This window comes from Glycine max, chromosome 9 (assembly GCF_000004515.6).
Source record: "Glycine max cultivar Williams 82 chromosome 9, Glycine_max_v4.0, whole genome shotgun sequence".
NCBI lineage: Eukaryota > Viridiplantae > Streptophyta > Magnoliopsida > Fabales > Fabaceae > Glycine > Glycine max.
Genome location: NC_038245.2, coordinates 47,731,850 through 47,756,906, shown reverse-complemented (window position 1 = coordinate 47,756,906; position 25,057 = coordinate 47,731,850). Strand labels below are relative to the sequence as shown.

At 30.5% G+C, this 25,057-nt stretch overlaps 3 protein-coding genes and 1 pseudogene across 3 annotated transcripts; 3 read left to right on the top strand and 1 right to left on the bottom strand.

Annotated features, from left to right (window-relative positions):
* Window positions 1-336: 336 nt before the first annotated feature.
* LOC106794229 (probable jasmonic acid carboxyl methyltransferase 2) lies at window positions 337-4,803 on the top strand (annotated as a pseudogene).
* LOC102667160 (probable methyltransferase TCM_000168) lies at window positions 4,555-6,058 on the bottom strand. The gene is made up of 3 exons (XM_041005511.1): window positions 5,219-6,058; window positions 4,908-5,104; window positions 4,555-4,809 (listed from the first exon to the last, which is right to left on the bottom strand). Exons 1-3 carry the CDS (start codon window positions 5,490-5,492, stop codon window positions 4,555-4,557), a joined length of 726 nt encoding a protein of 241 aa, XP_040861445.1. The 5' UTR covers window positions 5,493-6,058.
* Window positions 6,059-8,172: 2,114 nt separating this feature from the next.
* LOC100795434 (S-adenosyl-L-methionine:benzoic acid/salicylic acid carboxyl methyltransferase 2) lies at window positions 8,173-16,949 on the top strand. Its single transcript, XM_003534486.4, is given in 9 exon segments — window positions 8,173-8,274; window positions 11,431-11,544; window positions 11,692-12,096; window positions 12,357-12,614; window positions 12,721-15,304; window positions 15,385-15,789; window positions 16,053-16,106; window positions 16,108-16,311; window positions 16,412-16,949. Coding segments are annotated over 5 exon segments (975 nt in total). The 5' UTR covers window positions 8,173-8,274; window positions 11,431-11,544; window positions 11,692-12,096; window positions 12,357-12,614; window positions 12,721-15,190; the 3' UTR covers window positions 16,610-16,949.
* LOC121172705 (monomethylxanthine methyltransferase 2) lies at window positions 11,770-14,337 on the top strand. The gene is made up of 4 exons (XM_041005510.1): window positions 11,770-12,096; window positions 12,357-12,437; window positions 12,721-12,986; window positions 14,253-14,337. The coding sequence occupies exons 1-4, from the start codon at window positions 11,770-11,772 to the stop codon at window positions 14,335-14,337; spliced, it is 759 nt and encodes a 252-aa protein (XP_040861444.1).
* Window positions 16,950-25,057: the final 8,108 nt, after the last annotated feature.

Here is a 25,057-nt window from a genome sequence, read left to right as displayed (position 1 = left end):
TAAGACAATATCTAGTTATAAAAGAAAAATTAAGAGAAAAAAATTAAAAAAATCAAAGTAAAAAAGAAAGGAGAAAAAAATTAAATATTTGTTTTTAAGTATCAAACTTTTATTTTTTTTTAATCTCTTTATATGTCCTTTTAGTAAAAAGAAAATATATTATTATTTATATATTTTATTTTCTCACTCTTTTTCATTAAAAAAATAATTTTCCCTTTTTGTCACTTTAATAAATTTTGGATAATATATATATATATATATATATATATATATATATATATATATATTTAGTTCCTTAAAATATAAGTTTTAGTTTCATAAAAAAAAACAGTGTATTATTAGATCATGATAAAAGTCTAAAACTATACGTCTATACCACTTTTAATAAACTTAAAAGACTAAAAACGTATTAAATTTTTTAAAGGACTAAAAACAACTTTTCATATGACTTTAAACCAATTGGAGTAGCTATTATTCTCTTTGTTTTTCTCCTGAGGTAAAACGTCGTTCTCAAGTCTCAACCACTGTTTCAAGCAAGGAAATTCTCAAAAGCTGGTAGCTTCTATCACCACTCTTCCACTTTCTTTTTCAGACCAGTCTGTTTCTGGTAAGGGGGAGGAGGTTTGATTCTTATTTATTTGTTGATTTGATCTCAAAGTAAGTGGGTTAAGAGTAGAGGGAAACCCCTTCATCTCTCTTTAGTTTGTTCTGATTTGTCTCTGAAAACAGATTCACTACGTGCTTCATCAATGGAAAAAGATCAACTATCCCTTCACATGAATGATGGCAAGGGAGAAAAGAGTTATGCAAACAACTCGTCACTACAAGTACTATCTTTATCTTCATATATATATATATATATATATATATATAACTATAGTTAACCAAACTTAACTCTATCACTTCATCATTGTTTGTAATTTTATTTCCTTTTTCTTCTTTATTGATGTATATTTGATTTTATTGCAGAGAACAATAATACGTAAAACCAGAACCATACTTGAAGAAACTATAATGAGGCTGTTGTATTGTGATTCTTCTCCTAACTGCATGAAGGTGGCAGATCTAGGTTGCTCTGTGGGACTAAATACACTTCTTGTGACATCAAATACTATTGACATGGTTGCTAAAGCAAGCACCCGCTTGAATCGTGAATCACGCACACTCCAATATTTTATCTCAATGATTTATTTGGAAACGATTTCAATTTCATCTTCAAGTCACTCCCTGATTTTTATAAAAGATTGCTAGAAGATAAGGATCATAATTTTGGTCCATGCTTCATTAACGCTACTCCTGGATCCTTCTATGGGAGGCTCTTTCCCACGAATTCCATAAATTTTTTTCATTCCTCCTACAGTCTACATTGGCTCTCTCAGGTCAAATAAATTAACTCTTTTTTGTTTTCCTCTAATTTGATTGAGATGTTATGCTCGACTAAAACTAGCCAGCATATTGTGTTTGATTTTTTTTTCTTTTCTATTTCTAACTTTTATTTAAGTTAATGTCCAATGCTTTTTCACTTAATTTATTTGTCTTTTGGGTTTAAGAAATAGTGTTGAAACAAACTAAAGTAAAATACAACGATATTTTTATAATTACTATTAAAAATATGACAAATGCTAACACCACTCTTACAAATATATTTTTTTTGAACCATTGTCTATTATAAATTATAATTTATTGAAAATCACAAAAAAAAATTAGGTTCCACTACTTATTCATTGAGTCTTGTAGTTTTTAATAAATTGTAATCAATAATAATAAGATGAGTGTTAAAAAGGAGTGTGTTGAATAATGTGTTTTCTTTTTATCAATTGGATAATGTGTTGTTAGCATTGCTCTTAAAAATATGCATGTTAAAAATGAAAATAGCAAACAAAACACTTTTTACAATATGTATACATGTTGGTTTTACTTAAAATAAGGCATGGCGATTTGTTTGCTTTGCCATATTTGGTCTATATGGTCACGTATATATATATATATATATATATATTTTAACTTTGAATGTTTGTTTGAGTTGGCTAAATTTAGATAGTGGGCATGACTATCCATCCAATGGGATTTGGAATTTCTCTTTCTGTATGAATGGTCAACGAATCCCATTCATGTATGTTTGATGGGATTGTAGGGTGAAAAACATTGCATAGTTGGACTTACTGTGTACTTTAATTTGTATAAGGGTTGAGATATCCGTGTACTTCCTAATATAGTATACTTTTTTGGTAAAAAAAAACATATTGATCAAATCATCTTAACACCCTCTAAAATGTTTGAATTTATTTATTATATTGTGGTTGTAGGATCCATTATTGGGGTCTAGCGAGGCATCATTACTTAACAAGGGCCATTGTTACGTAGTTAACAAAAGCCCTCCAGTGGTATACAATTCTTACCTTAAGCAGTTTCAACAAGATTTTAAATTGTTCCTGAAATCACGTTCGGAGGAACTTGTGCCTGGAGGAGCAATTGTCTTGGTGTTACTTGGCAGAAACGAAATTCCTAGAAGAAACGGTTGGGAACTAATTAGTCTAATACTCAATGACATGTTCTTGGAGGTAAATAACAATTTTGTATTAGTCACGAATCTTGCAATCAAGTTTCCAATTAAGTTTTTATGAATCAAATCAGTGAATGAGTGAATCAAGTTAGTGATTGAATTTTGTGAGTTGGAGTGAAATTAAATCTCTTCCTCTGTCTCGAGAGTGTGTGAGTGTGTAGTGCCTAAGAAATTTTCTTCTTCTCTTTCATTTCCACTGCGTGTACATGTGTGTTTTTGGGTTTTTATTTATCCTATTGATATCAATAATTAAGAATATATACATTTCAGGGTTTGATTGAAGAAGAAAAATTAGACTCCTTCAACATACCAGTGTATGAACCTACATTAGAAGAAATTAGGCATGCGATTCAGGAAGAAGGGTCATTTGTTGTTCTACGATTAGAGATTTTAATCCTGCCGTTGGATGAAGGCTTGAATGAAGGAGGTGATGATTCTTTTCTTGCTGGAAATATAAAAGCTGAATTAATAGCCAAGCACATGAGAGCAATATTGGAGCCTCTCTTGTCCACAAAGTTTGGTGCAGAAGTTATAAATGAACTATTCATCAGGTATGAAAAGAAAACTATGCAACTAATGGAGGTGGAGAAATTGGAGTGTGGTAATTTGATGATATCCATGATAAAAACTGCTTGAAGATGTGTTACTCAATAAAAGATCTTAAAAACTTGTTTTTCTTCCTTTATGAATTTGTTTTGATTTGTTGAAATAAAGTTATGGAGTGGTAAAGACAGGACATATCATAATAAAAGATGAGCATCTCTGTGGGTTAGTAGAAAACAATTTTTTTCCTTTCTATCAATACAGCATATGATCATATCACCGATAAGATAAGAGTTATTTTTATCTAGATTGATTATATTTAGCGATATATACATGTTAGAAAATGAGTGATGAGAAACTAGATTATAATAAACATCATATATAAACTTTTATATTAAATCATCGAGAATATAAAAATAAGACCAGAATGGAAACGTATTTGTATTCATAGATGTTATCAATTCCAATAAATTTACACAAGGAGTTGAGTGAAAGGATGAGAGAAGCGATTAAAAAAAATTATACGATATCTCCTACAATATGTGGTTACAGTTAAAAGCATTATAAGATTGAACTTGTATTTGGTCTTAAGGTAAATTTTCTCAATAGAAAATTTGGAATGATTGGAGACGGTTTGAAGGAAACAGAAAGTTACATGCTTCCTTTTTGAATTGTAAGGTCTTAAAATTTTCTATCTATCTTGGTATTTCTATTGGTACAAACTCTAATACGAATTGACCCAATCAGATTATTGAAGAAGAGAAATGCTTAATTGTACAATTTTCTGTTCGTCATATACGCACGATCGTGCTTTTCATCCAATTATCATTTTATATTTTTTTTTAACTTTTTAATTAATATTTATTTTAAAAAGCAATATTCTGGCACGTACGTGTATTTTCATACTATTCGTGTACAGACTATTCGAACTTAATAGCAGCACTGCTACTGTTTGAAGCATCAGTGTGATAAATGCATAATGAAAACAACCTTCTAGACAATTAATCAAGAAAAAAGAGAGGAAAAAAAACGAGTTTTGAACTCATTGTGGTCCAAATCAATTTGATTAATGTATTGTCTGAACACAAATGTTTAAACTCACTTTTATGTATCACTATTTCTTTTTTATTTATTTATTTTAGAACAATAGTTTTTATTTCACTTATTTTCAAGTATAAAAATTTGCAAGTACTATAAGTCTTTTTTAAGATTTTTGACATACCGTTACAGATCTTGAGCTTCAACAAGAGGAGCATCTTACACTCAACTTAAAAACAAATTCAGAAAAGAAAAACTAGTACGTTTTTAAGATCTATTGAGCAGCACCTCTTCGAGTATTATTATTATTACTTTTTTGTTAAGGATATCACGAACATAGCATACTCCAATTTCTAGCTCCACCTTCATTAGTTGCACAAGTTTCTTTGGAAACCTGATGAATAATTCATTTACAACTTTTGCCTCGAACTTTGCAGATAAAAGAGGCGCTCCATTACAGCTCTTGTGTATTTGGCTACGAATTCGGCTCTTATATTTCCATCTAGAAAAGAATCATTTATACCTTCATCCCAAGACATGGTGAAAATATCTAGTCTTTGAAGAAACAATGACTCTTCTTCCAGAATGACATGCCTAATTTCCTCAACTGTAGGTTCATACACTGGTATGTTAAATGAGTCCAGTTTTTCGTCTTCAATCAAAACCTACAGTGTATACCTAGTTAATTACATATGATGTGATATGTTTTAAAGCAATAATTAATTTCAAGGTACACCTATTGGTAAAAATAAAAGCTATTTACCTCCAAGAGCATGTCATTGAGTGTTAGGCTAATTACTTCCCGAAGGCTTCTTCTAGGAGTTTCATTTCTGCCAGGAAACACCAAGACCATTGCTCCTCCAGGCATAAGTTCCTCCCAACGTGATTTCAAAAACAATTTAAAGCCTTCTTGAGATTGTTTAAGGTAAGCTTTGTATACCTCTGGAGGGCTTGTGCTAACTATGTAACAGTTGCCCTAGTTGAGTGATTCTGCCTCCCTAGTCAACCCCAATAATGGATCCTGAGAAAGCCAGTGTAAACTGGTGGAGGAATGAAAAAAATTTATGAAATTACTGGGAAAAAGCCTCCCATAGTAGGATCCAGGGGTGGCATTAATAAAACATGGACCAAACTTGTGACCCTTATCTTCTACCAATCTTGTATAGAAGTCAGGGAGTGACTTGAAGATGGTATTGAAATCATTTCCAAATAAATCATTGAGATAAAATTGGAATGTGGCTGGTTTACGATTCAAGCGGGTTCTTGCGTTATCAACCATGCCAATAATATTTGATGTCACAATAAGTGTATTTGGTCCTACAGAGCACCCTAAAGCCACCACTTTCATGCATTTTGGAGAATAATCGCAATATAGCCTCGTTATACTCTCTTCTAGTATGGGTTTGACATTAAGTATTTATTTTCTCTGCAATAAAATCAAAATTAATTATATCAATATAGAAGAAAAGGAAACAAAATTACAAGCAGTGATGAACTGATATAGTACCTGTAGTGAGGAGTTGTGCCGCCATTCACGTGAAGGAATAACTGATCTCTTCCCATTGATGCGCCGAATGAATCCATGATCAAGCTAGCTAGTATCACCCACACCGACTAATATATCGCGTACTTCAACTTTAACTTGAGGATCGTCATGCTTTTATAAACTATTTGGACACGTTTTTTTGTAGGAATTAGAAAGAATACAAGTAAAAGAGAAATATGTTGATATGTATTCTATAAAATGCATAAGCTAGGTCGAAAGTGATAGACAAGGACACCTTGTATTTATTTAAGACATCTTAAGTTCTTAACATGGAAATTAAAGACATAAACTAAAATACATCCCACTTTTGGGATGTATGAGTGGAAAGAAGAAAAAGATAGGGAAAAAGATAATGATAGATATAATAGATGATGTGATGGAAAATGAAAAGAGAAATAGAAAAAAATAGAGTGAAGAATGAGATAGAAAAGAAAGTAAATGTATGAACATTTCTCCTAACATTTTTATTAAAAAACTTGTGACACAAATAATTTCTCTAACATTCTTACTGAAATCTGGGGTGAATTTATGCAGGAAAATTGTTAAATTCTTCTAAAACTAGTTTAATTATACTTGTGATGTCCAACACGTAGAAATAAATGAAAAGGATGTGACTTGCCGTCAACACAGGTCTTAACTTCTGGCAAACCACAAAGAAAATCAAAAGATAAATCCAAATTAGGCATATAATTGGTTTTCCACAAGATAAAATTAAAACTCATATTAAAAAAAATCATGAAAACAAGTTTATTTTTTAATTTAATTTACACTTATCAACTACTTCAAAAAAATTACCAAACAATTTTAATTCATAAACTAATTCTTAACAACTTTTAGTTCCCAACTAATTTTTTCCCTACCAACTAGATTTTGCATCATTAAATTAGTTTATATTTAATTACTCTCACAAAAAATCCCTTATATACATCAAAGTCTATTTATGCTCTCATTATTCTACTCTTCCTTACCTTTCTTCTCATTTGAATACTCTCCTCTTATAAAGTATTAAATTTCATTCTCCATATACTATATATATATATATATATATATATATATAACTTACATGTTCAATAAAAATTTTAAGACAAAAAGTCATTTAACCCTTCTTTAATTTATTACTTGTTCATTTTGATGATAACATATAACACATTTTTCACGTTCCACGAAAGATTTATAAACTTCTTTATCTTCTTTACTTTCGTCTCCTCTAACCCACCATCGTCATGACATCACCATTGACATTTAATGTCTCTAACTTTTGCTACTATTGACATTACACACTCTCTTTGTCCTATCAATGGGATGATGGACACGGTTAAGTGTTAACCATTAATTAATAAGGCAGTCATGTATTGCTTTTGTTGGTCACTCTAACCTCGTGTTCCATTAAATTGAAAATAAGGTAATTAATTACCATGGTTTGTATGTTAGCATCAACTTTTTTTTTTTTTATTACAATTTTGGTATAGGAAGCGATACTCTCATTCTCTTATTGTTGTACGTCACACATTAGCCCTGTAATTAAGCAAAAAAAAATTCTTTACATCTCAAATTAACATGCACTTTAGTGAAGCACGGAAGTTCAAAAGTGGCTGGCGATCTTTTTCATCTCTTTCCTTGACCGACCTTATCTAACTATGATATCTATCTTCCTAATCATGATCAGGACAGTGCCTGCTTATGAAAACCAAGCGACCGTGATTGAATGATTAACCTAGTACTATCTTATCCCAACTGAATACGATTTTTCTACCCTTTCGATTTAACATACATAGGATTCTGCATATGATACAACACGTGGATGACCCACTATTTCCTAAACCCTTTCAGCGCAAATCCACAATCTATTGGTATAGAGCCGCTTAGGGCCCTAACAAAAGTAAGGGTTAGAGATAAGATAAGGAACATGTGAGAGGGATGAGGAAAGGGTGTAATTAAGAACATGGACTGGGTAGAGAGTGGAACTGCATGTGTTATATGTTATCAATCCGATAATCTGAACTAAATCAATTCTATCTTTTTTTTTTAAAAAGAAAACCAACTAGAATTGATTTAGTTTAAATTGATTAAAAAAAATTAAAACCCAAACCAAGGTAGTTTCTACAAGATGTTCTAGAAACTATATTTAATGTAACTTTTATAGTACGTAGATATTAATATATAGAAGTTTACTTTTGAGAAACATTTTCTGAGGTTCTTTCTTTGATCCGGGAACCAATTGGGAGTTTGGGATGGCTGTTGACTAGCTATTCCATTCCCGGTCTGAACACAATGATTAATTAAAAATATCACTGCTATCCAACTACGCGTAATTAATGTCATACGTTTTGTTTGAAAATTAATTTGTCACTGCCATCCAACTAGGCGTAATTAATATCATCACGTTTTGTTTGAAAATTTGTCACTTCAATTCACTTAATCTAAGCTAAGTTGACCAGTGAAATTAAACAGTTATTTTATCAACCCAAATTAAGGAGACGATCTATAAATACCGAAAGCTTACATTAAGGAAGTGGAGAGACAGGATATAAAAGCAGAAGCAGGTGTTTTGAATAGAGAGAGCAAGGCAGGACTCAATTTAATTGTAAGACTTTTCTCATCCTTTCTTGCTTAATGCTGTGCGTTATACTACATGTTAGTTCTAACTCTTTCTGACACAACAAGGAGATATCAATATCTCACAACGTAGTTTCCAAACACAAATATTGATTTGGATTGATTAGAATCGTGGTTAATCTTGTTAAAAAAGAACTCTTTCAATATATATAAATTAAAATAGTTATCTTAAATATACTTGTAACTCTGAGTATTTTTTACTGTCATCCTCGAGGGTATATTTTTAGCTATTTTTTTTTGACAAAATCATTTTTAGGAATTTTTAAAATCTCTTATATCTTGTCAATTTATTATTTTCATTATCTGTAGTTATAACACCACTAGAGAAAACAAAATTTATGAGGGATAATATTCATCATAAAATAGTCAAAAATCCGTCACTATTGAAGGACATAAATTCACCACTGAAATTGCCATGGCAAACCGTTTGTGAGGGATTTTATTGGCCGTCACAAATTGTGAAGGAAAACAGTCCGTCCTAGATATATATAATCCGTCACTATTTAATAAAAAATAAATATTAAATTGACGGTAGATCTATACGTCCGCCACAAATTAGAGAAGATATAAATATGTCACTTGATCAGTGAATGACTTACTTTCCTCACATATTTGTGATGAATTGAAATCCACCATTGATTTGTGACAATCTAATCCGTCACTAATCTATCACGGACCTTCAATAATCAGTAATTACTAGTTAATCCTGATTCCTTTCTATAACAAAATAATATTCAAAGTTGATGTGGCATCTAAAAATATTAAAAAAAAAACAATCATGATACTTTACAGAATAACAAGAAATCACATTTCAATAGATATTTTGGAATCATAACATAATATTGTACATTAATTCATTTCATATTAAAAAAAAAACACCACAAGATACACTAAAATGCAGTCTTTAATCATATCATATTCTTAACAAGTTAAAGAAACTAGAAGCAAAGTCAGCTCATTGGAGGTAGAAGAGAGTTGTTTATCAAACTTCAAATGATATATTGGCCAGCATGGCAGAGTTAGAAGCATTGTCCTTAAAAGCATTTTTTTTCTAAAGATCAAACTTATAACATGCTTTCATTTAAAATACTATATATGATTGATTCATGCCTTCATTTAAAATACTATATATACTATATATTGGCGCTATTTTTGACTCATCCCTCCTGCATCAAGGACAAACATCATGCGTGTTTATAGGTTGAATACGTTTAAATTTAGAATAAAATTAAATTCAAATCAATTAAATTCAATTATATAGATTTGATTTGGATTTTAATTTTTTAGTCCATTTGAACTGAATCAATTACATCAAGAATGAGTTAGTTTCCTTTAAAAATGAAAAGATAAAGTTGATTTAGCTCGGATTATCGGGTTATAATAAAATAAATATCTTATTATATTTTTTTTCCAGTTTTTATCTCTAATTATTCTTTATTTTATATAAACTAGTATTTCGGTCTGATTATTCTCAATTTTACAATTTTTTGCGGGTCAAATCTAATATGTAAATTTTATAATTATAATCATATATAAAAGGTAAAAAATTATTAATATGTCCAATAATTAAAGTATATATGTACTCACATATATTAAAAGACCTCGATAAAGTTTAATAAATTTGTTAACCGAAGAACATTAAATATATCTAAATATGATATATCAACATGATAAGTAAAAAAATCAATAATTTATCGATTTTCACAAGCCACAAGTCATGATTAGTATTTTTGGGATTAGTATTTTTGGGTACAGTTGGAATAAAGAAAAGTCATGTTTAGTATGGTCAAGATTATGAAATACCCTAAAACTAAAATGAAATATATTATTTATCTATACATATTTATTGATGTATCATACTCAAATATTTTATAATTGTCAGACCATGACAAAAGTCGCCTATGACCTATCCTGTTGAATAGACGGTTTGATCTATTTAAGGCTTATCATTTAATTTAAAAAATCATTTATTTAAATAGGTTGGATTTAGGCTTATCAAAAAGGTTATTAGGCCGGATAAACTAGCCTATGTATCTATATAATATTATACAATTAATGATTTAGATAAATTTAATATATTAATAATGTATACTAAAGTAAAATAAATTTGTAAAATAAAAATCAAATTATTATTATCGATAATTCAATATGCATTCTCGTAAGTCCGTAACATAATTCTGAATCTCCCATCTCACTTCACGCCTTCTTAATGCTACTTTTTATATTTAAGAATGGATTTGAAAGTTAGCTTGGTATTGGTTTGTTTTTCAAAGTATTGAAATGTTAGAACATGTAGCTAGCTGCTTCAGTTCATAAGTATAAAAGCCTCACCACATTTCAATAACTTGACCGACTTAAAGAAATCTCACAAGTATAAATCTGAAAAAAAATAGCTATTTATATAACATAATAAAAATTGGTTCGGAGAGTTATTTTTTTAACACTTTTTTTCTTCAAAATAGATTCCTTTTTGGTGATATTTTCAAAATAGATGATATAAAGTAGACTTTAAAATAGACTAATAGACTATATCAAACTTTTAAAAATGTCCTATCAAAGATCAAACTTAGACTAATTTTATAAAATAGATCAGACATAATCATGCAAAGTTTAGGATGAGCTATTCTCATTACTAAATGGGAGACAAGACATTGAATGTGCTTCACCAACATGTTTTCTTTTCCCACATATAAAAACATGGACGTTTGTCACTAATTTTAGTTAAACGACAATAACAAGCATACTAATGAAATAAAAAATTAATAATAAAATTTAATAGCTATCTATCTTGCAAGGATCTTTCTCAATCCTTTGTACATCATTATCAATGAATTCTTTTTTTTTTTGAAAAATTATAAAATAACTCATCTAGTGTCATATATAAGAATGAGATAATCACTATCTTAACTAAAGTAATTAACATGCATTTGTTATGAAGTTTCTATTCTTGGCATTTGATCCAAAATTATTTATTGTGAAGTTTCCATCTCTTTCGCTATTATATATATTTCTATTGATGCAAATAACACATCTTTTCGATCCTATCTCTCTTTTAGTTTTATTCTCTCAATATCTTAACAAAGGTGAGATTGTCTCAAGCTAATTTTGAAGTATGATATCTCAGCAGTCAGTGAGTGATACTTGATAGACATTTGGTGCATCAATGGAAAGCAAACTATTGCTTCACATGAATAGTGGCAAGGGAGAAAGGAGTTATGCAAACAACTCCATGCTACAAGTACTATATATATATATATATATATATATATATATATATATATATATATATATATATATATATATATATATATATCATTTATCTTTATATTAATTTATTTACTTTACTTCTAGATTAATTATCTAATTAACTTTAATTTTATTGCAGAGAAAATTAATGATTAAAGGCAAACATATACTAGAAGAAACTATAACGAGATTTTATAGCAATTATTCTCCAAGCTGCATGAAAGTGGCAGATTTAGGTTGTTCTGTAGGACCAAATACACTTCTTGTGATATCAAATATCATTGACATTGTTGATACCACATGCACCCGCTTGAATCAAGAACCACCCACGTTCCAATTTTATCTCAATGATTTGTTTGGAAATGATTTCAATACCACCTTCAAGTCTCTTCCTGATTTCTATAAAAGATTGGATGAAGATAAGGGACACAAGTTTGGTTCATGCTTTATTAATGCTACCCCGGGATCCTTCCATGGGAGGCTCTTTCCCAATAATTCCATAAACCTTTTTCATTCCGCCAACAGTTTACACTGGCTTTCTCAGGTAAAATAAACTAAATTCTTTCTTCTTTTTTCTTGAAAGTTGATTAAGAATTTGGGATGTTATATATGATCGACCAAAACTAGTATTTTGTATGGTTTGGTTTCTGTTTGAATTTCCAACTTTTAATCAAAATTAATGTCCAATAGTGTCCACTTTATATTTTTCTTTTGGGATTAAGAAATGGTGATATTTTTAACATGTTAAACAAATCAAACACTCTAAATGCTTGTGTTTATATTTAACTCATATTTCAATTGTAGGATCCATTATTGGAGTTTACTAAGGAGGCAGAATCATTTAACAAGGGACACTGTCATATAGTTAGCACAAGCCCTCCAGCTGTATACCAAGCTTACCTTAAGCAATTTCAACAAGACTTTAAATTTTTTTTGAAATCACGTTCGGAGGAACTTGTGCCAGGAGGAGCAATGGTCTTATTGTTTCTTGGCAAAAATAAAACTCATAGAAGAACTGGTTGGGAAATAATTAGCCTAGTACTCAATGACATGCTCTTGGAGGTAAATAACAATTTTTTTAATCAATTAATAACAATAGGTGTCTCTTGAAATTAATTAAGTCTTTAAAATATTTACACATCATAACTAAGAAATATGTACACCACAGGGTTTGATTGAAGAAGAAAAATTGGACTCCTTTAACATACCAGTGTATGAACCTACAGTTGAAGAAATTAGGCATGTGATTCAGGAAGAAGGGTCATTCTTTCTTCAACAATTAGAGATTTTAATCTTGCCTTGGGATGAAGGCTTAAATGAAGGTGTTGATGCAAATATAAAAGCCCAATTCATGGCCAAGGTCGCAAGAGCAATAATGGAGCCTCTCTTGTCTGCAAAGTTTGGAAGAGAAGTTATAATTGAAGTATTCATCAGGTATGAAAAGAAACTTGCGCAACTGATGGAAGTGGAGAAATTGGAGTCTACTACTTTTGTGATATCCATGACAAAAAATGCTTGAAGAGGTGTTGCTCAATAGAATATTTAAATACTAGTTTTTAATTTCTTCCTCTGTGAACCTGTTTTGTTCTGGTGAAATAAAGTTAAGGCGTATAGAAGAGGCTGATCTAGTTCAAGCTTAAGATCTATATATATATTAGTATGTCACAGATCATAAAAATGAATCGTAATACCTATGTTTCTACTTGAAAAATATGAGATAAAATCTTATAATTAAGTGCATAGTATAATATCAGATGAACACAATTTGGAAAAAATTGAAAATAAAGGGGAAATGCTTGAAACAAATTGAAAGGAAAAATACACAAAATCATGAAAGTAATTATGAGTTTGAATTTATTAAAATTTGCAGAGTTTCAAGTCAAAAGATAAGTTACATGCATATTAAAAATTTGATTTTTATCACCAAGGTTTAAGTGACTTAAATGCAAAGTGAAAGATTGTATTTTATTAGATGAACCTTAGTTGAATAGATGCATTGAAACTATTTTTGTTTCAACTTTCAAGAGAACTTATTTATTATAGTTGGTGACAATCTTCACGATAAATAGAGAGTGTCTGAGAAGAGAGATTGTGAATCAAAGTCACTTTATTGAAAGAAAAATGTCTTTTCGTGAGTTGTCATTTCTTGTGACTATTGAGTAGAGTATTCGAGTTTGTAGGGTGATACACAATTTGGGGTGTGTTATAATCTTGTAATTATTTTTATGATAATAAAGTATTTTTTGAGACGATTAGGTAGACATAGGTAAGAGGTGTCGAATCATGCTAAATTCTTCTGTTTGTTATTATTTTTTTACGGTGTAATATTTGTATGTTATCACTATCTTTTGTGGGTATGAGTAATTTTATTTATGGAAGCCGTTGATTACCCAACAAAATTTTTATGTGAGAGTTCAATTTATCAATTTCGCGTAACATGTTAAGTAGTTGGGTATGGTAAATGGATGTTTTGACTGAGTCATGCCTTCAAACCTTAGGGGCGTCTCTATTCATGCATGCTTTCAATTTGGCCTAGGATGCTAAGTTGTGCCTATTAACACGTAGGTCATGAAATACATTCTTTGTTTCATTTTAAAATTGTTGGGCTGATTCACGCAGATCCAGGGACCAATTGGGAATTTGGAATGGCTGCTTCCATGCTGTTACATTATTGCCTTTCTGCTACTATGTTCCTTGCAGTTGCAGTCTAATAGGAAAATTGAAGACTGCAATTAAACTAGGTGTAACATCATCATCATCATCAGCAGACTTGTTTGAAAATTGATCACTGCAATTAAACTCATCTAAGCCAAGTTTTCCCTGTGAAATTAACCAGATTATCAATCCAGAAGGGTCTATAAATACTAGCAACAAACATGCGTTGTAAAAAATTAAGCAAGAGATGTAGCTACATGATATGTAGTAACCTTTTCCTACTGAATTTTCTAGTAGAGTTTAAATCGACAAATAAAAGAGACAATGACAATCATTTAAAAGAAAAAATAAAATGACAGAGCCAGTCTGTGAAAGAAAAGAGTGCGCTCTTGAGTTGTAACGTATACAACCATATCTGATTTGATATTTACTAACACAATGAAGATTGATAAGGAATCGAAAGATATAATAAGGAAAGGTATAATATTTTTTTTGTGTGCACAGGAAAGATATAATATTGTAGTATAGAATAATTTTGACAACAATGACTGGGGAGGGCTTAAAAAAGATTAAGACAGAGTATAATAATATCAACGTAAGCACTTGAATAACGAGGGGATGAAGATATTGTAATAAAATGGAGGGTATGGGATCCAAAGAAGATAAGCCTCCATCCCAAAATGGAAACAGTGCTTTTTCTTTTAAATATCAATTTTTATATATGTTCTTATTTTAATTTTTGTTGGTGGGGAGGTCCTAACCCTTATCTGATGCATTGAATGTGGGAGAAAGGAGCTGAATTGAATCCATACTTATCTTTTCCTTTCTTTTTTTGATTTTCTGTAGATATCTATCTTTCTTTAAAACTTGGTTTAAACTTGGTTCGGTACATTACGAGAGACTAGTCTCTTTCGCTAGACTAACTCTTGTTAGTATTTCCTCTTCTATTTTCCAGAATTTGAATGTAGAAGTAGAATATATATATGTGTGTGTGTGGGTGGGTGGGTTTATTCAGTGCATCAACCGAAAGAAAGCTATTGCTTCACATGAATGGTGGCAAGGGAGAAAGGAGTTATACAAACAACTGCTTGCTACAAGTACTATCTTGTTTTATCATTATATTAATTTGTCTCCTTTTCTTCTACATGGATCTAACTTCTATTTTAATTTATTGCAGAAAAAACTAATGCTTAAAGCCAAACCCATACTTGAAGAAACTATAATGAGACTATATCGTGATTTTTCTCCAAACTGCATGAAAGTGGCAAACTTAGGTTGCTCTGTAGGACCAAATGCACTTCTGGTGATATCAAATATTATTGACATTGTCAATACCGCTTGCACTAGCTTGAATCGTGAACCACCAAAATTCCAATTTTATCTCAATGATTTATTTGGAAACGGATTCAATACCATCTTCAAGTCACTTCCAAATTTCTATACAATATTGGTAGAAGATAAGGGACACAAGTTTGGTCCATGCTTTGTTAATGCAACCCCTGGATCCTTCTATGGGAGGCTCTTTCCCAGTAATTCCATAAACCTATTTCATTCCTCCAACAGTCTACACTGGCTTTCCCAGGTCAAATCTCTTTTTTGTTTTCCTCTAAGCTGATTAACATGTTATGGTCGACCAAAACTTTGTGTTTGGTTTGTTTTCTGTTTCTATTTCTAAATTAATGTGCAATGGTTTTCACTTTATTTTGTTTTCTTTTGGGATTAAGAAATGGCTGTAAAGTAAAAATATACATGTTAAAAATGAAGTAAACAAAGCAAGTACACCCTAAATGATTGATTATATATATATATATATATATATATATATATCTCATATTTTGGTTGTAGGATGTGTTATTGGGGTTGACTAAGGAGGCAGAATCACTTAACAAGGGCCATTTGTCACATAGTTAGCACAAGCCCTCCAGAGATATACAAAGCTTACGTTAAGCAGTTTCAACAAGATTTTAAATTGTTTCTGAAATCACGTTCGGAGGAACTTGTGCCAGGAGGAGCAATGGTCTTGGTGGTTCTCGGCAATCATGAAACTCCTAGAAGAATTGGTTGCGAATTAGTTAGTCTAAAACTCAATGACATGTTCTTGGAGGTAAATAACAATTTTTTCATTAATTGTCATTAGGTATCTCTTGAAATTAACTAAGTCTTTAAAATATTACACATTATATTCATGAATATATACCCAGCAGGGTTTGATTGAAGAAGAAAAATTGGACTCCTTTAACATACCAGTGTATGAACCTACAGTTGAAGAAATTAGGCATGTGATTGAGGAAGAAGGATCATTCTTTGTTCAACGATTTGAGATTTTAACCTTGCCTTGGGTTGAAGGCCTAAATGAAGGTGGTGATAATTCATTTCTTGATGGAAATATAAAAGCCAGATAAATGGCCAAGCACGTAGGAGCAGCAATGGAGCCTCTCTTGTCCACAAAGTTTGGTGAAGAAGTTATAAACGAAGTATTCATCATGTATCAAAAGAAAGTTGTGCAATTAATGGAGGTGGAGAAATTGGAGTGTGCTACTTCTATGATATCCATGACCAAAAATGCTTGAAGAAATGTGGCTAAATAGAATATCTTCTCAGTTAATAATACCCAATTAAGTTAGTTTGGTTGTTAAAAACTGTTTTCTATTAGTCAGTCGGGGGTTATTAGCTTTTCCTGTATATAAACATTCATGTATTGCCACAACAGTCCTAATAATGTAAAAGTTTGTTTCTCTTTCATGTACCGGCTTAATGTTTATTCCTAACTCACAAGTCGCAACAACAAATCTCAAAAGCAAGGATAACTTTCAGCAACAAATTATTCCACTAAATTTCAAATTGTATTTGATGATTTCAGACTAGATCCGATTTTTCATGTGCCACAAAGTGTTCATGCAATGCACTTCAGATGTGAAGTGAAAGGAACAAGATCAAGTAATGCAGTTAGGATGTGGAAGCCTCTAATGATTCTAATTTTCAGTTCACACCACAACAATATCAAGCCTTGTTAGCCCTCATCCAACACTCTGACAAGAATGTTTTACTAGAGGCGCAACCTCTTGTCACTAATCAGCGTAGCACGTCACAAACCTCTTCTCATTCCCCAATTGTAGGTAACTTTTCCACCATTAGTTGCATAGTCAACACTTCACTGATAAAAAAAAAGGCCTTTGAAAAAGAATTTTAACATTAGTTTTGAGCGAATGTTGAAATAAGGGATGTTAAAAGACACTTGAACATAGGTTGTGCTGAAAGATATTTTGAACATTGATTTTAGACAAAATCGATGTAAAAAGAATATCAAATATTTTACCCACATTTTTACATTAATTTTGGCTTAAGCCGGTACAGAAAGAAGTTATACATCGGCTCTGAGCAAAATCAACACTATAAAAATACTTTTTACATAGGTTCAAATTAGAACCAATATAACATGTGTCAATTTTTCTAAAAAAAATATTTTCTACAATCAGTTTTATCTAAAAATAATATAGAAAGTCATCTTAACAACATTTAAGTTTCTAACATGATCCTACAACACCAATGGTTACTACGGTGCTCTGTTTAAGATCAATTCCAGCCACATTAGAAAAAAAAACATAGATTAAATGCTAGTTCACTTAACAAAAGTCAATTCAACAATTAACAAAATTAGATAAAATAAATTATTTGACATGTACTTTTAGTGGCATTGTCATCAATTCATGTCAGCGCCATGGATATTACATGTCATCTCAGCGTAAGAACAATTAATACGTCAACAGCCAATAGTGTCACATTAAAGTCAACTAATGATGATAGAGTAAATGGTAATTTAACATATTAACACAGTTTTCAAAATTTTAAAAATAAGGGACAAAATGTGTGAAAAAGTTGAGAGGCAAAATATATAGAATCATGAAACTAATTATGAGTTTAAATTGAATTTTTCACATAAGAGAGTTCAATTTATCAATTTCGCATAAGATGTTAAGCTGGGCCATTTAACATGAACAGTCATGCCTTGAAACCTTGAAGGCGTCTAGTCATGCCTTTAATTTGGCCTAGAATGCTAAGTTGTTCCTATTAATTAACATATGTAGGCCTGGGAAACGTTCTTTTCCAGTTCAATGTTCTTTGTTTGATTATATGGCTGCTGCCTTTGCTGTTCCATTATTGCCTGTCTGCAACTTTGTTCCTTGCAGTTGCAGCCTAATTTGAAAATTGATTATTGCAATTCAACTAGGCGTAAAATCATCATGCCTTGTTTGAAAATTGGTCACTGCAATAATAATTCAACTCATCTAAGCCAAGTTGCATGTCACTGTGAAATTAAACAAACAGTAGTATTTATCTCCAAAAACTCAATAAATACTGAAAACTTAAATCAAGGAAGTGGGGAGATATATAGGTAACAATTGCAGAAGTTTGCAGATCTTTTGGCTAGAGAGGGCAAGGTGTGCATTATGTTTGTTTCCAAACACAAATGATGTCTTAAAATAAACAGTTTTCAATGTTTTGGACTAATGAAAATCGTAGTTAATATTGTTAAAAAAATTAAATGAAATATATATATATATATATATATATATATAAGGTATGCTTGATCCACGCGTTCATTTGAATACCATATTGCTGCTGTCATTGGACTCGGCTCTTCTATATTAGAATTTCTGCATGATCAGGGGTTATTTATCTCAAGAATTCAAATATTTACGGGTCATTGGGTCTATGAACCTTACATTTTGACTGGTGATAATGATATGATATATCATATATATGATTACTAGTTGTTTGCATAACGTCTGGATCATCCAGCATATATTGGTCCGAGAGGAGTATAATTTAGCCAAAATTTTATAGCATGAAATATTTTCTTTATATCCTAACTCTTTAATATTTTCCTTATATCCTAACTCTGCTTATAGTTTAATAAAAAAAGAGTTGTGCTTATAGTTTTACCTGGATCCTCCTATGAGAGGAAAAAAATCAAACGAAGGGAAATCAACTGTTGCCTAAAGATAAGAAAGAAAAAATCAAAATAATTCCATAAAATTAAGTTTTTTAATTAATAAATAAATAAATCATTTTACGAGAATCTACGCGATCTTAAGTTTCTAACTGCTTGGGAAGATATGGAAGAGTAGAGATCATTCTTGTTGAAGTCAAACTAAATTAATGCTTAAAGCCAAACCAATACTTGAAGAAACTATAACAAGACTGTGTCGATATTCTTCTCCAAACTGCATGAAAGTGGCAGATTTAGGTTGCTCGATCTGTAGGACCAAATACACACTTCTTGTGACATCAATATTATTGACATTGTTGATACCACATGCAGTCGCTTGAATCGTGAACCACCCACATTCCAATTTTATCTCAATGATTTATTTGAAAACGATTTTAATACCATCTTCAAATCACTTCCTGATTTCTATACAAGATTGCAAGAAGATCGATAAGGGTCACAAGCTTGGTTCGTGCTTTATGAATGCTACCCCAGGATCCTTTCATGGGAGGCTCTTTCCTAGTAATTCAATAAACTTTTTTCTATCTGCCAACAGTCTACACTGGCTCTCTCAGGTCAAATAAACTAATTCTTTTGCTTTTCTTTCCCCTTTGTTTAAGATGTTATGGTCAAATAAAACTGTGTTTGGTTTGTTTTGTGTTTTTATTTCTAACATTTAATTAAGTGTCAAATTGTTTTCACCTTTTTTTTTCTTTTAGGGATTTAAAAATGGTGATAAAAGCCAAAGTTAAAAAAACAAATATTTTATAGTTAGTACTAAAAATATATATACATGTCAAAAATTAATGAAAAATGCTCAAAATAGTAAGCAAATCAAACACCCAACGTTTAAGTTTATTTATCATATTTTGGTTATAGGATCCATTATTAGGGTTGACTGAGGAGGAGAAATCACTTAACAAGGGCAACTGTCACCTAGTTAGCACAAGCCCTCTAGAGGTATACAAAGCTTACTTTAAGCAGTTTCAAGAAGGTTTTAAATCATTTCTGAAATAACGCCTGGAGGAGCAATGGTCTTGGTGTTACCTTCCACTTGAAACATGAAACTCTTTCAAAAAGCCTTTGGGAAGTATAATTAACCTAACACTCAATGATATGCTCTTGGAAGTAAATAACAATTTTTTTATTGATTATTAATTAATTAAGTACTTGGAGGTAAATATAACACATTATAATTAATTAAGAATAATGTACACACTGCGCATGCAGGGTTCGATTGAAGAAGCAAAATTGGACTCCTTTAACATACCAACCTATGAACCTATATACAATTGAGGAAATTAGGCATTTGATTAAGAAACAAGACTCGTTGTTTCTTCAAAGATTAATTAGAGGCTTTCACCATGCCTAGGGATGAGGGTGTAAGTGAATGTGGTGATGATTCTTTTGTTGATGGAAATGTAAGAGCTGAATTCATCACCACATATCTTATCTGAAAAGTTTGAGACAGAAGTTATAGATGAATTATTTATCAGGATTCAAAAGAAACTTGTGCAAATAATGAAGGTGGAGAAATTTGAGACTGCTAATTTGATGATATCCCTGGAAAAAATTGCTAGAAGAAATCAGAAGTGTTTTTCAATAGAAGATCATCTTAAAATGTAGTTTTTCTTTTGTATTTTTTTCAAAATAAGATGAGACTGATATATTAACAAAAGGTATTACGAGATGTAATCCCCAAAAAAAAATACATCAACATGAAAATATAAAAAATAGAATGAAAAGAAAACAAAAATACAATCAACCTACAACATTAAAAATAGAACAAAAAAATTAAAAACACAATCAGCCTAAAATAATAAATAACTACAAATACCAATTAATAAAGGAACAAACCAAAGTTTCATGACTCATATACAGAAGTTCAGACAAGGTTTAAATCTATCACAAAATCACTTGTGCATTTGTTATCTCTTCATGAAAAATAATACAGTTCAAGAATTATGTTTATATTGTTCATCCGTGTTTCTCAATGGGTGAGTCATGCATTTTTATTTTTTTCCTGATAAACATCACAAATATGAAAAGTTTTAATTTATACCTTACATTTCTATTTTTTTATATATTTGTTTTTTTTTTATCAAGAATAGCCTCATCTTAAAATTTGAGATAATAAAATTATTGTCATTTTTTATTTTTCCTTAACTAATTTCTATATGTATTAGATTTTTTATGTTTGTTATTGTACAATAATAATATATATTTTAAATTTAAGGTTGTTTCTACTGAATTTTGAAAATTTTGAAAAAATGTTGTATGTTCAAAATTGTAAACAAATTTATAACTGCTGACTCACTAAATCGATACCTAGTAATCCAATACTCTAATCGAATTGATAATAGTCCAGAACATTAGAAGAGAGACATATATACTTGTTATCACACGTGAGTGTTTGTCTGGGAAGCAAAAACCAAACAAGAAGAGAAACAATAGCATCCCTGGAGATTAATAAGAAGGGAATGAAGAGTGTCAACGAAGAATAGGAAAGGAACGAAAGAGGTAATAATGACAAGTGTGAAAGAAAAAAAAAAAGGAAAGGAAGAGTGGAGGAATAATTTGAATGGATGAAGATAGGTTAAAAACAAGGAAAAAAGATTACATTTAAGTTATTGGGGATACTTTTTTTTAGTGTACATGCATCGTAATATAATTAAAAATATATAGTATTTATTTATTTTTACTTATAATTTGATTCGTTCAAATATTTGATAAAACTCAAAGAATTAACATAATAATATAAAGATTTTGTTGTATTTAGATAAGTAAATGATTTATTTAGGAAAAAAACTCATGTTAAATTTTCATCCACCCTGTTTAAAATTTTCTGAGTGGAATTATTTTCTGACTTAGTGTATTAAAATACAACAAGTCTCTCAAAATTAAAAAAATAATATTAATATATATATATATATAACGATATTAAATAATTTTATAATATTATTTAAATTTTTTAAAATTCAACAAACTTATTATATATTATGAATTATATATTATGAATTGGGATTGGATAAAAGTCGATCATATGTCGTTATATAAACTTTCTTCTCTAAGAAACAATACGTGATAAGAAATTTGTCCACTATTTTTTTTTCATCTAATTCTATCTGACAGTTAATTTTATCCTTTCTATTTCCCACAAACCCGGTGAGATTGTCTCAAGCTAATGTTGATGTGCAATATAGATATCAGCGGTCGGAGGGTGATACTTGATAGACATTAATCATGGGTTCATTGGGTGCATCAAATGGAAGAGAGCCATTGCTTCACGTGAATGGTGGCAAGGGAGAATCGAGTTATGCAAACAACTCCTCGTTCCAAGTATACTATATATCTTTTAATAACTTTATGTTAATTTGTTTCCTTTCCTTCTATATATATTGATCTAACTTTGATTTTAATGCAGAAAAAATTAATGCTTAAAGCCAAACCAATACTTCAAGAAACTATAACAAGACTGTATCGATATTCTTCTCCAACTGCATGAAAGTGGCAGATTTAGGTTGCTCTGTAGTACCAAATACACTTCTTGTGACATCAAATATTATTGATATTGTTGATACCGCATGCACTCGCTTGAATCGTGAACCACCCACGTTCCAATTTTATCTCAATGATTTATTTGGAAACGATTTCAATACCATCTTCAAGTCACTTCCTGATTTCTATAAAAGAATGGAAGAAGATAAGGGGCATGAATTTGGTTCATGCTTTATTAATGCTACCCTGGGATCCTTTCATGGGAGGCTCTTTCCACTAATTCCATAAACTTTTTTCATTCTGCCAACACTGGCTCTCTCAGGTTAAATAAAATGATTTTTTTTTTCCTTTTCCCCCTCTAAGCTGATTGAGATGTTACAGTCAACAAAATTGTGTGATTCGTTAATTTTCAAATTTATTTCACTTTATTTTTTCTTGTTGGGAATTTTAAAATTTAAAAAGATGTTGAAAAGCAAAGCAAAACGATATTTTTATAATGAATATTAAAAATCCATTTTAAAAATGAAAATAACAAACAAATCGAATTGAACACCTTGATGTTTGAGTTTATTTATCATATTCTGGTTATATGATCCGTTGTTATTTGGGTTTTGACTAAGGAGACAAAATCACTTAACAAGGGAAACTGTCACATAGTTAGCTCAAGCCCTTCAGAGGTATACAAAGCTTACCTTAAGCAGTTTCAAGAAGGTATACAAAGCTTACCTTAAACATGTTATAATTAAGAATAAGGTATACATTGCAGGGTTTGATTGAAGAAGCAAAATTGGACTCTTTTAACATACCAACTTATGAGCCTACAATTGAGGAAATTAGGCATTTGATTAAGGAAGAAGAGTCTTTGTTTCTTCAAAGATTAGAGGTTTTCACCGTGCCTAGGGATGAGGGTGTAAGTGAATGTGGTGATGATTCTTTTCTTGATGGAAATATACGAGCTGAATTCATAGCCACATACACAAGAGCTGCAATGGAGCCTCTCTTATCTCCAAAGTTTGAGGCACAAATTATAAATGAATTATTTATCAAATTCAAAAGAAACTTGTGCAAATAATAAAAGGTGGAGAAATTTGAGACTGCTAATTCCAAGACAAAAATTGCTTGAGGAAGTGATTCTCAATAAAAAGATCATCTTAAAAAATGTAGTTTTTCTTTTGTAATTTTGTTTTGATTTGGTGAAATAAAGTTAAGGTCTAAGGAGTAGAAGATGAGACTGCTACCCTTGTTGAACCTTAAGATCTGTACCAGTATGTCACAAATCTTAATAAGTATTGGAATATATATATACTTTTTCCGGCTTGAAAAAATATCGGTGAAATAAAATCTCGTGTTTCGAATAAACTTGTCCCAATGGCTGACTTGTTAGGAGTGGACTCCTTTATATGCCATGCACGTTCAACAAAATATTAAAAATATATAACACAAAAAAATAACATATGAAATGGCTTGAGCGTAAAGAGCCTTCATAAGAAGGCCAAAATGAAAATGAATTAAAGAAGGAACAATAAGAAATGAGAATAGTAGACAGTGGGAGCGTACAAGAGGAAGAAGAGAATGTGAGAGATGACAAACTATAGTGTTTAGTACGTAACCCTGTTAAACAAACAGTGAAAATCTCATTCGAGTAACGCTCGTTGAAATCATAGATAATATATGTAGCAGCCAATCCACCAGAACATAACTATTAGGGTTATCCTTTCATAAGCATAAAGTAGCTACACCAAATTCAACCAAAAGAATAGTCATTTACCATCATTGGCAACTGCTGCGGCCTTCATGTTGCCACTAAAAATGGCTAACGTCTAACGGCTTGCTTGGACATGCAGGTCTACTTGGAAGACCAACTTGGGAAAGACTAACATGGAAGGTATTTTAGAGGGGCTGAATGTTTATGGAATCATTTCATTTTTTTTCATCTAAAACTATTTTACGAGAAACTTACTATAAAAAATACTATGCGAGAGTCTTACATATTAACTAAAGAAATAAGAATATTTTGAAGCATAGATCAAAACAAACTCAATTTCTTAAAATTCGTAACATAAAAATATTTGATTCTCACACACTTTAAGCAAATCATTTGACTTTTCACTGTATTTATCAAAACCCATTAGTAATCAAAAACCACTCAATCAATTTTAAGATTTGTCCATAAATATTGTTTTCTGACAATTTCATGTTAAAATTATTAACCGCATTAATTCTTAATTAACAAAAGAACCAACTTGAACCAATATTAAAATATAAAGAATCAAATTAAGTTTTATTTTAAAAATTAAATTTAAATAAAATAAAATACTTAAAAAGTAGCTTAGCCAATGATAATAAAAAATAAGAGTGTGCA